This window comes from Leucopleurus acutus (genome assembly GCF_964270905.1).
Source record: "Leucopleurus acutus genome assembly, chromosome: 11".
Lineage (NCBI taxonomy): Eukaryota > Metazoa > Chordata > Mammalia > Artiodactyla > Delphinidae > Leucopleurus > Leucopleurus acutus.
The window spans coordinates 52,222,188-52,236,957 of record NC_139152.1 but is presented as its reverse complement, the minus strand read 5'-3'; the positions used below and the strand labels follow the sequence as shown (position 1 = coordinate 52,236,957).

The window sequence follows — 14,770 nt, the reverse complement described above, 5'->3', positions numbered from 1 at the left end:
CACAAATCCAAGTCTTCCCTCCAGGGGTTCTCCATAACCCACAAAGGCTGGTGCAGGGGAGGACACAGCACAGGGGTGGAGCTGCTCTTTTAGCAGTTGCTACAGGCCAAGATGCTGGCCTGCTTTCTTTTTTTTTTTTGCAGTACACGGGCCTCTCACTGCTGTGGCCTCTCCCGTTGTGGAGCACAGGCTCCGGACGTGCAGGCTCAGCGGCCATGGCTCACGGGCCCAGCCCGCAGCATGTGGGATCTTCCCGGACCGGGGCACGAACCCGTGTCCCCTGCATCGGCAGGCGGACCCCCAACCACTGTGCCACCAGGGAAGCCCCTGGCCTGCTTTCTGAGGCACCTGTTGTTCAAGATCATCAGACGCTACTCCCTTGCCTCATCCTAATGCTAGGAAAGTAGCTCAGAAATGCGAATGATTCTGTTCTTGCTTAAGTGCCTAAGAAAGTGGCTGCCCTGTGTCCTTTTCTTCCCCAATCCTCCCGGCTTTTCCCAGCTCCTCCCAGATCAGGTGAGGAGCACCTTTATTAGGCCTGACGTCAACGTGACATCTTGGATTCTTTCAGCAGTCTGCAATGAGTGACTGCTAACTGAGTCATCTATCAGGCAGCCTCCAGCCTGTGACTGCACTTTTATGGATGCTTCCATAAAAAATGAAGCCCAGGGTGCCGAGTCTAGTCCTCTGTACAGCAGGAGAAAACAAAAACTGGGGGCCTCGGTCATCCTGCCCCCTTCCTCTTCCTGTAATGCCACTTAAGGCCCTAGTTAAGGGTTCAGCCAGGGGTGAACACTGACTTCACGAGGAGAGGCAGGGAGCTGTAGCTCAGGGTCTGCCTGTAGAGGAGCCCCATCCCTTCTCAAAGCTGCCCAAGTAGCTGTTTCCAGACACTGTGAAATGTTTAGTCCCACAGATGTGATGCCCTGCAGCTCAGAGAGATACAGAAAGAGCTGAAGCTATGCTCCAGTCCCCACAGAGATTCCTACCTGGGGTGAGAATTCACATGCATGAGAACACTGAGCAGAGAAAAAGGCCAAAGGCCCCCAGACATCACCTACGTGTGACCCTCTGGTCCGAATCGCTCAGCACCTCACAGTAACATGACAGCACGGGCAGCCCTAGTCCCAGCTGCTCTGAGCATTTTGGGTCTAACTTGTAAGAGAAGACAGACAACACTCTGCCACTGTATTTATGGGGAGCACAAGGAAAGACACTGAATGAAGATTTCTTGGTCTACGAATTGCCCTAGAATCTTTTGTTTTGCCGTCCCTGAACACGAGTCTAAAAAACAAAAACCAAGAAAATATTTGTTTTCTGGAAATTACATCCTTAGGTGTTGCTTCTTAGATGAATTTTAGTGTCAACATGGTATGTCAACATCTTGGCCCAGTAGTAAAGCAGCCATACCACTACAGGAAGAAGAACTTGGAGAATAATACCACCTTACACTACGTCAGGCTTTGCGGTGTACAGAGTACCTTGACCTTCATTATCTTATTCAGTCCTCACATAAGCCCTGTGAGGAAAGCAAACACACTCCCACTTTACAGGGGAAAACAAGTTGAGCGTGATCCAGAGCAATTGCCACTGTAAATTCTAACTTGCCCTTGCCAAAGATGAACTCTTAACCTGTGGAGAATTATTTAGACCTATGTAAGTTCCCTTCTCGTAACAGAGGCAAAACAGCTCGAGTGACGCCCGTGTAACAGGCTGCCTGAGAAACCTGTGGCCATTGTGTCGAAAATTTTCATGTAAATCATGAATTCTGCCAGGTAACTCCTGCTCATCCATAAAATCTTAGCTGTAAGTCACTCCCTCAAGGAAGCCTTCTCTAACTGCCTAAGTAGTAGACTCTCATAGCACTCTGTACTTTACCTTTGTGACACTTACCGGTTTGCATTACTCATAGTCTGGTTTCCGTGAAGACAGGACCGTGATGTTCCTGCTCAGCATAATCTACCCAGTACCTGACATCCTTGGGTAATTTATACATACGAATTAAAGAAGTTAAAACACTTGGTGTTCTACTCAAGTTTCTTTTTATGCAAAGAACAGAACAAACTCATATAAGTGACAGGAAAAAAAAAAAGGAAAAGGATAGTTGTAAGAATACAGCTATCACAGAACCCAACAGTAAACAGATACACTCATTCCTCAAATATGATTACAATTTGTTCTAAGCTGTTGGGGGGGGGGGGGAGGGGAATAGGAAGGGGTGGAAGGAAGGGAGGGAGGAAGAAAGGAAAGAAACAATCATAATTCACATTTTAATAAGCATAAACCCTACTGTATTTCCAATAATACGAAAGTAGGCTTAACTATTTAGTTAGATATTATTGATCATATGCATTAAAGTTACATACTGTAAATAACTAAATTTCTGAGGGAACCAAGAAGTTGATAGCACCAAGCGACATCAGCACTTGTCATTTGGCAAACTTTTCAAAACGAGGCCAGATTAGGAATGTGTAGAACTCACCTTTTTTTTTTTTTTTTGCACAAAATAACACTAATTTTTAAGGAAACTTACTTCAATGCAAGGACCTTAAATACAAACATACCAAGTATATCTGTAGAATCTGTAGTGATGTCAACTGTGCTGTTCCTGAGGTGGTAATTTGCATCTTCTCTTTTTTGGCTGGTCTTTATGGTTAGAGGATTAGCAACTCTGTGGATCTCTTAAGAATCCACTTTTGGTTTCATTGATTTTGTTTCTGTGTTCTATTTCATTTATTACCACTCTTTATTACTTCCTTTCTTCTGCTTACTTTGGGTTTGCTTTTCTTTTTCTTGTATCTTTAAGTGGAGGCTGAGGTCATCCATTTGAGCCTTTTCATCTTTCCTAATAGGCATTTAGTACTGGGTTGGCCAAAAAGTGCCTTTGGTTTTTAAGTAAAAATAAAAGACGCATTTTTCATTCTCACCAATTCCTTTTTTGGACAACGTATTCACCGTTTTGTTCCACTCCCTTCTGCCATTTTTCAGGCAACTTCATAATTCTATCTTCCCAAAACTTTTTATCTTTTTGAGCAAAGAACTGTTCCAGGTGCCTTTTACAATCTTGCAGGGAATTGAAATTTTTTCCATTAAGAGAATTTTGTAAAGACCAAAATAAATGGAAATCCAAAGGTGCAATGTCTGGTGAATACGGTGGATGAATCAGAACTTCCCAGCCAAACTGTAACAGTTTTTGCCTGGTCATCAAAGAAACATGCAGCTTTGTGTTATCCTGATGGAAGACTTTGTGTGTTTTCTATCGACTAATTCTGGACGCTTTTTGTCAAGTGCTGCTTTCAGTTGGTCTAACTGGGAGCAGCACTTGTTGGAATTAATCGATTGGTTTTCTGGAAGGAGCTCATAATAGAGGACTCCCTTCCAATCCCACCATATACACAACATCACCTTCCTTGGATGAAGACTGGCCTTTGGTGTGGTTAGTGGTGGTTCATTTCACTTACCCCATGATCTCTTCCATTCCACATTATTGTACAGTATCCACTTTTCATCACCGGGACCTCCCTGGTTGCGCAGTGGTTAAGAATCCGCCTGCCAATGCAGGGGACACGGGTTCAAGCCCTGGTCCGGGAAGATCCCACATGCCACGGAGCAACTGAGCCCGTGCACCACAGCTACTGAGCCTGTGCTCTAGAGCCCATGAGCCACAACTACTGAAGCCCGCGCGCCTGGAGCCCGTGCTCCAGAACAAGAGAAGCCACCATGGTGAGAGGCCCACGCACTGCAACGATGAGTAGCCCCTGCTTGCCTCAACTTAGAGAAAGCCTACATGCAGCAACGAGCAAAAATAAATAATAAATAAATGTTTTTAAAAACGGAACATTTTCATTACGTTTCAGTAGAGAATCGCATGCGAAAATACGGTCAAGAAGGTTTTCTTCACTTATGTGGAACCCACACATCAAAGTGATTAACATAACCAAGCTGGTGCAAATGATTTGACTCTTGATTTGGATATTTTTTGAGTATGTCGGCTGTCTCCCGCATGGTATAACGTTGACTGTTCTCAATTAATGTCTCGATTTGATTGCTGACAACTGGTCTACCCGACTGTGGAGCATCGTCCAGTGAGAAATCTCCAGCAGGAAACTTCACAAACCACTTTTGACAGGTTCGAGCACTCTCAGCACCTTCTCCATACACTGCACAAATCTTTTTTTGCATTTCGGTTACGTTTTTAACTTTCTTGAAATAATAAAGCATAATATGCCGAAAATGTTTTTTTTTTATTTCCATCTTCAATATTAACACATTTCTGACCGGAGACGTATTACAGCCACAGGCGTTAGTTTCTGCAAAAATCCCCCAGTCAATAATGTGTGAAAATGGCTACACAAAAACTCACCAATTTTGATGTCTTTTTTTTAAGTGCACGCTGATATGACAGCTGTCACATACAATCTAACAAAATTGTTTTGAATGAAGTTAAAGACAACTAAGTGCTACTAGAGCCATCTTACGGAAAAAAACGAACGAAACTTTTGGCCAACCCGATACTATAAATTTCCCTCTATTTCTACGCTGGATCCCATCGTAGAAATGGGCACACGAGTACAGAGCTCACGTAAACAAAGATAATTCCTTCCTGAGGGAAGAGGGTATGATTAGGCATCCAACAGCTAACAAATACCAAGTAGGTTCCGAATTTACTCTTTCCATCTCCCAGAGGCCACACGGCCTTCTCCTCTCTGCTTCTCCTGCTTTCTCTGCAGTCTTTCTCTGCCCCTGAAACAAGGCCCAATGGTGGGTTCAGTTCCCTGGTTTGTAAGTACCCATCACAGACTAACTACAATTCCTTTGTTTCTTTATTTAAAATTTTAAGAAAGTTTAACTGATCAACAGCCTTGTATGCGAGGTCTAACTAAGATCCAATTAGCCATGGTCAGGGCACAGGGTCAAGCTCTGTATAGAATTATCCTTTCCAGTGCTACATGAGGCAGGTCAGGGAGCCTCTCTGCGGGCTAGCCATCACTCTCAGTATGGAAGAGAGGTACAACTATGCACATGAATATAACCTTTCAGTCTCTGAAATACTCTGGAGAGCTCTAAGATTTACAGTTAGTATTTGAAAAAACATGGGGTGCTTATTAAAGTAGCAGATTCTCAGGGCCTAGTATTAGCTTTGGCGTGGGGGAAGATTTTTAAATCCTCCTTTTAAAACTCAGCACCTCCAGTAGTTCTGGAGGTGGTCCATAAAGAGACAGAGTAATAACTTCATTTTTGTCTTGAAATCTCTTCCAACAGATCTTAAAACACTGCCCTTTCCCAACTATTAGCTTCATAACAACTTTTCCCCCAAGACCTACTGCGCCTCTGCTTGGATCGCCTTACTTGCAAAAGAACAAAAATTTAAAAATCAAGCTGGGGGTGGAAGGTGACACGGGGACAGGAACGTCGGTGCAGCCTCACCCACACCCTACACACTAGCTTGTTACCTTCCTTGAAGGACACGCCCTTCCCCAGCACATACAACTCCTGCGGCAAGTTTATCTGGAAGAAAGGCAATGAGGCTTGGGCTTTTCTGAAGGCTGATAGCCAGGTTCCTCGATTTCTAAGGCTGCGGTATAGTCTCAGATAAGCATCTTTTATTGATAAGGCCGGTGACATGCTTGATTTTACCTAAGTCATTGACTTGGAACATCTTCCTTGAGAGATCACACATGCAAGAAAAAACATTTGAAATGTTTGCCATTCTAAAAAGAATCTGAAGACACCACTTGTAGTTTTGAATAAAAGATTTGAATTTAAGCTATCGCCTCCCGCCCACAGAGTAATAATTCAAGGATTCTAACTTTTGGCAAGACACCTCAGTGTGCTGCTCCAGAATTACTAGAACTTTAGCAAATTTTATCACACTTGAAAATCAGAAAGCCCTCTCGAGCAGAGCCCCCTAGAATCCCACTTCAGAGAAAAGGAACTGCACAGGGTTTAATTAATCTCCTGTGTCCACACAGGGTGGCTAATTTGAGGGGAGGGTGCACACACCAGGCAAACAACCAGATCTGTGCCGCTAAAGACAGAGGCGCGTTCAAGGTAAGCCTCTGTGTTTAGAAAAATCAATACCGACTCTCCTGGTTAAAGGAACTCCCTCCCTGGGAATTCCCTGGTGGTCCAGTGGTTAGGACTCTGCACTTTCACCACTGAGGACAAGCCAGGCGGCAGAGCCAAAAAAAAAGGAACTCTCTCCCAGACACAAAGCCAAAACCCAACTTCTCTTGAAACTTACAAAGAGTCCTGATGTTTCGTTTGCGTGCAAACATTTTCAAATGCCAATACTCACCTTTCTCAGAAAGGAGAAAAGACGAGCTTTTGGAGTTCAGCTGCCACCAAGTGAGTCACAAGTGACTTTGGAAACTAAGATGAAAAGGTCTGTCCTCTACCTGGTCATTCTCACCTTACAGAATTAAAGGGAAAGATCTGTCAAAAAACCAAAATGAAACCAAAATCACCAACCCCCAAAAAACAAAAACCAACAAAACTTAAAAAACCCAGGGGTGGGATGGACTGGGAGATTGAGATTGACATATATACACTACTATGTATAAAATAGATTAACTAATGAGAACAGACTGTTAGCACGGGGAACTCTCCTCAATACTCTGTTGTGACCTAAATGGGAAGGACATCCAAGGAAGAGGTGATATATGTATACATGTGGCTGATTCACTTTGCTGTACAGCAGAAACTAACACAACATTGTAAAGCAACTATACTCCAATTAAAAAACAAACTAACCCTGCAGATGGAGTTAATACATCTTACCTCACAGTTATTGAACCTGCCCACTCCTTTCCACCACCAACCCCCCCGCCCCACTTCTCCCCCCATCCTTATACAAAGCTGCTTATTTAATTTAGCACTTAATTAAGCAAGTAGTGATTCACACCAGACAGGTGTATACTTTCAAGGCTTTGAATAGTTTCCCATGTTTCTTTGGAGAGGACCATCCTTGATGAGGGAATAAAACTCCAGCGTTTGTAAGTATTTGGTGGCTCCTGGGAACTGTGACTTCTCCCTGAAGCTATTATTCTGGTGGTTCCAGGGAATTATTTTACTAATTACAGTGAGAACACGGGGTTTGGTTACCTGCTCTGTCAGTTTCTTGCACGCAACAGAACCTGTAAACAAAAACACAGGTAGGCATCTCCTTCTACCTAACTTAGTATAATCACTTAAATGGAATTCTACATGAACAGCAACAACAAAAGGATAGAGCACTCTGACATCAAGCCACAAACCCCAACTGTGCCTAAAGAGGCCTGCTTTCAGATGAACTGCCCATTCGAGGCATCCTAATGGGCCCTTAACAGGTAGTTTTACTGAAAAACTCGGTAGAGCTTATAGGAAAAGCCGGTGGACAGGCAGGGCGGCTCTGCCACTCACTCCCAGAGGGGCCGCGGGCAAGTTGCTGGACCTCAATGCGTTTGTTTCCTCATCTGTAAAATGGGGATGTTGACAATAAATACCTATCTCATGGGAGAGAAAATGAGTTAATACATATTAAAGCTTTTCAGAATAATGCCTGGCACATGGTAAACACTGTGTTTGAACTTGCTATTATAGTACAGAAGGTCCCAACTTAATGATGGTTTGACTTACAGTTTTTCGACTTTGCGATGATGTGAAAGTGATACGCATTCAATAGAAAATGTACTTGGATCTTTTTTTTAAAATTTATTTATTTTTACTTTTGGCTGTGTTAGGTCTTTGTTGCTGCGCGCGGGCTTTTCTCTAGTTGCGGCGAGCGGGGGCTACTCTTCATTGCAGTGCGCGGGCTTCTCATTGGGTGGCTTCTCTTGTTGTAGAGCACGGGCTCTAGGCGCGCAGGCTTCAGTAGTTGTGGCACTCGGGCTCAGCAGTTGTGGCTCACGGGCTCTAGAGCGCAGGCTCAGTAGTTGTGGTGCACAGGCTTAGTTGCTCCGTGGCATGTGGGATCTTCCCAGACCAGGGCTTGAACCTGTGTCCCCTACATTGGCAGGCGGATTCTTAACCACTGCGCCACCAGAGAAGCACCTGTACTTGGATTCTGAATTGTGATCTTTTCCCGGGCTAGTGACATTTTTTGTTTACGAGGGTAAACAACCAATATACTTAGAACCATTCTGTACCCAGACAACCATCCTGTTTTTCACTTTCAGGACAGTATTCAGCACATTACATGAGATATTCAACACCTTATTCTAATAAAATAGGCTTTGTGTCAGATGATTTTGCCCGACTGTAGGCTAATGTATGTGTTCTGGGCAGGTTTAAGGTAAGCTAGGCAGAACGATGATGTTCAGTAGGTCAGGTGGATGGAATGCACTTTTGACTTACGATATTTCCAACTTACAATGGGTTTATTAGAACATAACCCCACTGTAGATTAATGAAGATCTGTATAGAGACTCTCCCCCTTCTTTCAAAAACACAAAACTCATGATCAGGATCACCTGACAGAGTCCCAAAACAGTGTACAACTCTTGAGAACTAATTTTGCAACGTAAGAATATTCATTTAAACTATTATCAACAGGTAACAAGTTCCTAGGGCAGGAAGCTAACTCCCTTTAAGGGATAAAAATTCCAAGACACTCCCACTGCACCTTGGGCAGTAACCCAGGCCAAACTTCCAAACTAGATTCTTCTGGCTATTTTGGTGAAAAAGATCTATACTGAGCCATCATTTCTATCATAATATTTTCACTTACCAAGCAGCTATGGTACTTGAAATGTTTTCCTCCTTACCGATTCACCAGTGCCTCTAGGGGGCAGTGCAGTAGTAAGAACACTTGCACCTTCTGGGCGCAGTGCAGTAGTAAAAACAAACACTTGCACCTGCTTCGCCAGTGCCTCTAGAGAGCAGTGCGGTAGCAAGAACACTTGCCTCCAGCAGGCTTGGAAGCCTAAGAGGAGAAGCAGCTGTGCACCCATCCCATGTGAGACAGTCACACTGACCCCAAAAAAGATACTTTAATGTTGAAAGTGGTCTATTTTAAGGGTAGGAGGCCTCTGGGCAGGAATGGGTGGTGAAGGAAGAGGCTAAGAAAGAGACAATGTTCTATTTTGGTAGTGGTCACAGGGCAGCCACTTTATAATAATTTCTAACCTATTCACATGCTTTATAAACTTGTAAATATATGTATATTTCACAAAACAATTGTTTTAGGAATGTGTTGTATGGGCAGACACTCACCTCTGGTTATTCTCCCCAGAGGATAAGGCAAAGGAAAAAATGACATTTGGGAGAACAAATGTGCCCCATTCAAACCTAGTGAAAGTTGTCATATTCCAGCCCGTGTCCCCAAGTATCTAGAAAAGCAGCTCTTCCCCACCCCTGTGACCTTCTTTTACCTGGCGTATAACCATAAATAAAAACACACAAACATCAACTAACAACTTCAACTTTTAATAATGGAAACGATTTGCCATACCAGAAACAATTTTAGGGAAGAAAACTCTTCCCCATAAAAATAAGCTCATCAAAATTATAAATATTATAATTTTTTTACTTCTGCGATTTAAAATGCTCCCCTGCAACACTACCGCTTCATTTAACCTCGTTCCTGTACCATCACATATTGAAGAGAAAACAGTATTACAGCAAAGCTTAGATAGTTTAATTTAACATAAGAATTTGTACAATGATTTTTAAAACTCTTTGGCCTCAGTGGCCTCTTACACATTAAAAATGCTGCCGCAGTCACCAGTGTTTGGGAGAGACCGTCGGTCTTCAAGAACCATGAACCGACAGAATTTCAACACAGTCTAAGTTTTCCAAATTGCAACTTGTAGTGCACATGACAGTGAGCAAGGTCCTGGATAATACAGACGAGGATGCCTAATTTAGACAATCTACTTCAAGTAAAAAAAAAAAAAAATTTTCACAGATACCCATCAGCTACTACTTTAAGGTTCTAACAGTGTCTTCATCTGAGAAACAAAGGCTTCACAAAATATGAACTTACTGGGATGGGTAATTAAAAGACCAGGTGGTCGATAACAGTATACTCACACCCAAGCCATCATCTGAATAGTAAAACCAGTATGAAAATCATGAAGGCGTTCCCTGAACAATGAAGGTAGAAGCGTTGGATGACAATGTCACTAAAACCTCACTGATGCGCTGAAAAGAACTTACATGCAAAATTAAACAAGATGTGCTATACATATTTTATAGCTATTTCTACTTTTTTTTGCTTTCCAACTTTCCTTAAAAAGCTTAGGAAGATATGATTGTCTCAGTACGTGTGTGGCACAGCAGAAGCCACACTTAGATCTGCCTCCAGCAAGACGGGTGTTCTATGCAGAGTCAGAAGAGCCACCAGGAAGAGAACAGAAATGCAATAAAAAAGGCACAGTTCACTTAAGAGGCAAAGAACTGAAGCACCTTGGAATTTCAAAAGGAATCCATTAGGTGTCACCGAAGTGTCAACAATTCCTTGGGAATTTATAAACAAACAATATCTAGACTAAAAATAGACTGGCACAGTACACCTTTCCTGTTGTTTTCAGATTAACTGCTGCGTGAAATGAGGTTATTAACCTGCTTTAAGGAAGGCTCTTATTGCACATGCATTTCTTTGGTTTGCAGGAACATGCACTTCTGTTAGAATGTTTCCATAAAGAACCCCCCCTCCTGTGTGGTCCGCTGTGGGTGGACACTGCCCGCTGCCTTACAGCCATGTCACCCTTTGGAACTGAGGGTCTGACTGTCCTGGGTCTTTAATCCATACCCCTGTTCTACATTATGTAAGATCGCACTTCTATTGATAGGACAAAGGGAGAAGGGAAAGCAGGGAGGAGAGGGTAGGAGGAAGAAGGGAGGGAAAGACAAAAGGGAAACCGAGGGAGCGGAGGGAGTGACTGTCACAAGTATACTGGGAGCGCCTCACCTGACAAATGCCCCGGATGCTGACAATCTGGGCGAGTGCCTCCTCCCCAAACTCCTTTTCCACTTTGAAAAGGACCTCGGGGGAAAACTGTCACTTCACAGGAGTCATAGCAGATGCTCACTGCCCCATCGGCCCAGAGAAACTGCACCAATCAGACCTTCCACTCCGGGAAGGAAGGCAGAATGGGCGCTGGTCCACCGAGAGGGCGGCTCTGTCCCTGTTTGAAAGATTCACCTGCCTTCTCGGTCAGCTGCAGTTAGTCCCTCCTTCTGGTCCAGCTCCTACTTTCTTTGGTTCTGCTCCCACGTTTTACCCACTCATATTGTCAAGCAATATGACAAGGGATTTCACGTCTCTAAACTGAAAGCTTTTAACTCGTCTACAAGCAAATTCACCTTCTCCTCTACCATCCACTTGCCCCAAACACCTCCCATCAGGGCTCCCCACTTCCACCCCACCTTCTTCCAAACTTGCTCTTTACTCTCTTTGTCAGACTCCTCCAAAATCCTTCACCAATTCCTCAGAGTTCCTATAGCTTCCTGTGCCCTTCAATTCATGTGGATCGTTGCCTGTGACATTTGAAAGAAAAAACAAACCATAACAGGTAGTTTCAACGTGACAAGTATTCAGATAGATTCCTCGTTAAGCTTTTAAAAAATCATTTGCACAACCTTAAGCTTAACATCATCATCACATAATTAAAATAACTAAAACAAAATAAGAGAAAAGGGAAAAAAACCCCAGAGTCCATGCTTCAAAACACTCTAGAATGCTCCAGATGAGACTACAGGTTCACAGCTTGCCAAGAGGTAACACCGCAGTGCCTTAACAGAACAAGCTTGCAGAATCCCTTACAGAGGATGCCCAAGGTGCAGGATGCTGCGTGACCGGTTTGGGGAACTAGATCTAGAGATTTTTAAAGGGGAAAGGCCCTAGCATCATGGGGCAAGAAAACCGCCCTCCGACAAGAGACACACTGGCTGCTGGTTTGCACGCAGGTCCCGCACTGTCCCCAAGGGGCAGCAAGCCCCACACTTTACCCGGGTTTCCAGGCCTCGCTGAGGGCTTCTTCCAGCTTGTGTCTGTAGGCCGCGTAGCGCTCCTTCAGGTTCTGTAGCTGCTCATCTTCTTCCTTATCCAAGATCCGCAAGAAATTCTGTAGCTCTGGCAGGCTGAAGGCTTCCCACTGTGAGAGAACACAAATATGAAAAAATGCCAGGTGTTTAATTCAGCATCAAGACTTAGGAATGCGGACGCCAGCGCAGGGAGGCGTGGCTGCCCTCCCCTCCCAACGCACACTGCCCAGCACTGCCCGGCCCTCTCGGGAGTCCTGGTGGACAAGAGCTGAGCCTCCCGACCAGATCTCCACGCCGTCCACTCCCTGCTTGGTTCACTCCCATCGCCCTCTGCTCCCCTCCTTCCAGCCTCCTCCAAAAGGGCTCTAAGACCAAAGTCCTCCTTTAGACACTCTGACCCCCCAGAGGCATGAGAGATAACTCCACACTCCTTCCACCTTCCCTCTACGGGGAGCCCTCATTGTCACTGCCTTCCTTCCCAGCTCCCACGATCAATCTCACCACCTCCTAGGCAGCTCTCCCTAGTGCTGTCCACCGCCATCTTCTCCTCCATCCCTGGGACAGCCTCCCAGCTCCACCAAACAGCCAGCCTGAATATGAATACTCTCTGTAAAATGCCAATCTAAGCATCACCCTCCCCTGCTTGGAATCATTCAATGGCTACCCTTGGTTGTTTCTGCTGAGTCTGAAAGACCCTCCCCTCTCCAGCCACATCTCTCTCACTGTGCCCCTCACTCATTACCTGACATGGCTTTGCACATGCTCTCCCTTCCTCCACTTAGCCTGGAGAACTCCTTCTCAACCTTCAAGTCCCAGCCTAAATGCCACTTTCTCTAGGAAGCCTGCCATGATTTCCTTCCCTTCTCTCCCAGCCAGGATTAAGTCTATTAGAGGCTCTCGCTGATCTCTGGTAGCCTTGAACACAACCTGATCACAAAAGATCTAAAAATTATTATAATTATTTGCTTAGTATCTCTCTCGCCTACACTGCAGCTATTGTACTTCTCACTATTTGGGCTTTGTCTTTGGCCCTTGAGTTTCTGAGTTCTCTTTCTCTAATAGCAGCTGGTACTTAGCAGGCACAAAATAAATGTTTGTCGGGTTTTTCTTTAAAATTTTTTTAAATTTAAGCAGTGAGTATCAAGAAGGGTATATGGCTTCACCTGGGAAGGTTTTTTTAATTTTTCAACCTACACGTCCTCCCCACCCAAAAGGAGGCCCTGGGTCCTGGGCTGAGAATCACTGTCTGGGCCAGGAGCAATTTCTGATGGGGGATTCCCAGGGTTATGGGGTAGGGAAAAGAGGAGATAACCAAATACAGGTGCAGAGAGAGGAGACAGAATAAAACCACCAAGTGGGCCAATGACAGAAGGCTCTCAGAGATTGAGTGTGAGCTAGTTATTAAAGAAAATGAGAAGTGAAGCAGGAGAGCAAAACTTTCTACATTAGAATATTCTGTTAATTTAAAAATTAACATCTTATTTTTCACATAAATTCTTCAAAGTAAAGACATTATAAAATATCATCTCCCTCCCACTCCCTGACAGCTATGGAAAGTTTCTTCCCTCAAGTCAGTTAACCTTGAAAACCTGAGAATCAGAACACAATACACAAGTCAGAACAGCAGTCCGGAGCATTAGAACACAATGTAAAGTGAATTTCAAAACTAAGCCAAGCGCTTCCCTGGTGGCGCAGTGCTTGAGAGTCCGCCTGCCGAATCAGGGGACGCGGGTTCGTGCCCCGGTCCGGGAGGATCCCACTTGCCGTGGATCGGCTGGGCCCGTGAGCCATGGCTGCTGAGCCTGCGCGTCCGGAGACTGTGCTCCGCAACGGGACAGGCCACAGCAGTGAGAGGCCCGCGTACCGCAAAAAAAAAAAAAAAAAGAAAGAAAACTAAGCCAACATAATTCCCTCCCAGACAATGTAGCTCCAACTGCCCTAAACTATGTGCAACACTTAGAAACCAGCACCAAGAAAGATAAGACGCTGACAAGACTATGCTGATGCGTCTGGCTTGGGCTTGCAGAGCGAAGGCTGCTATGTGCCAAACTCAGAAGCCAAATTTTAGACTTCTGCACCCAGCTCTCTCCCCAAAATGAGAGTGGATTTTTAAAATTTCAAAACATGAGAATCGAAAGAAGCTTCCAAAATGTCCAAAATCATTGTCTTCCTAAAACTTCCTAGTTAAGTTCCAATTTACACTGACATATAAACATACTCTTTACTAAGCGTGTTTACATACATTTCTAATTTGCGACTCAAAACCAACTTTTCAAGTCTTTAGTCCCACTTTACAGATTTTAAAACTGAAGACTGAAAAGATTAGAACATTTACCCAAGGTCGTGCTCCTAATCTAACAAGAGGAACGGTAGGAAGCAGAGTCTTGGTTTCCTAACTTTTAACCTAGAAACTCTATTCTCGCTGCATTACAAAATGTTCTACACGGACAATTCATGCCATTCAATTCATGCCATTTCCGAGTCCAGACAAAAGGCTGAGACCCAGAGCTTGAGAGATCTCAAGTGACACCTGATCTAGAAGGACAGTCTGAAGTGCTCTTTCCTTCAACTGAATTGACCTAAATACAATCCTCCCTGAAGAGAAAATGGCAAATGATGCATGTAGAAACATAATTTCTTAATCATCTGGGCAAAGAGGAAAGAAAGATTCTAGAAAGTTAAATGTCTTTTGTAGTAAAGAGATGGCGGTTCCTTTTACTTCCCTTTAGAGCGAAGGAGCCTGGGGGCTTTGGTTAGCAGCAAACATATGGAGAGTGTCGACTTTCAAAGCTCAGCTGGATTA

General features: G+C 44.2%; 1 protein-coding gene across 2 annotated transcripts in view; it reads right to left on the bottom strand.

Annotated features, from left to right (window-relative positions):
* Nucleotides 1–9,384: 9,384 nt before the first annotated feature.
* Nucleotides 9,385–14,770, bottom strand: part of RASSF3 (Ras association domain family member 3) — a 74,492-nt gene continuing 69,106 nt past the window's right edge. For both annotated transcript variants that reach the window (XM_082849689.1, XM_082849688.1), the window contains exon 5: nt 9,385–12,077. In XM_082849689.1, the coding sequence (XP_082705815.1) occupies nt 11,928–12,077 (150 nt within the window). In that variant the 3' untranslated portion in view covers nt 9,385–11,927. The remainder of the gene's footprint in view (nt 12,078–14,770) is intronic.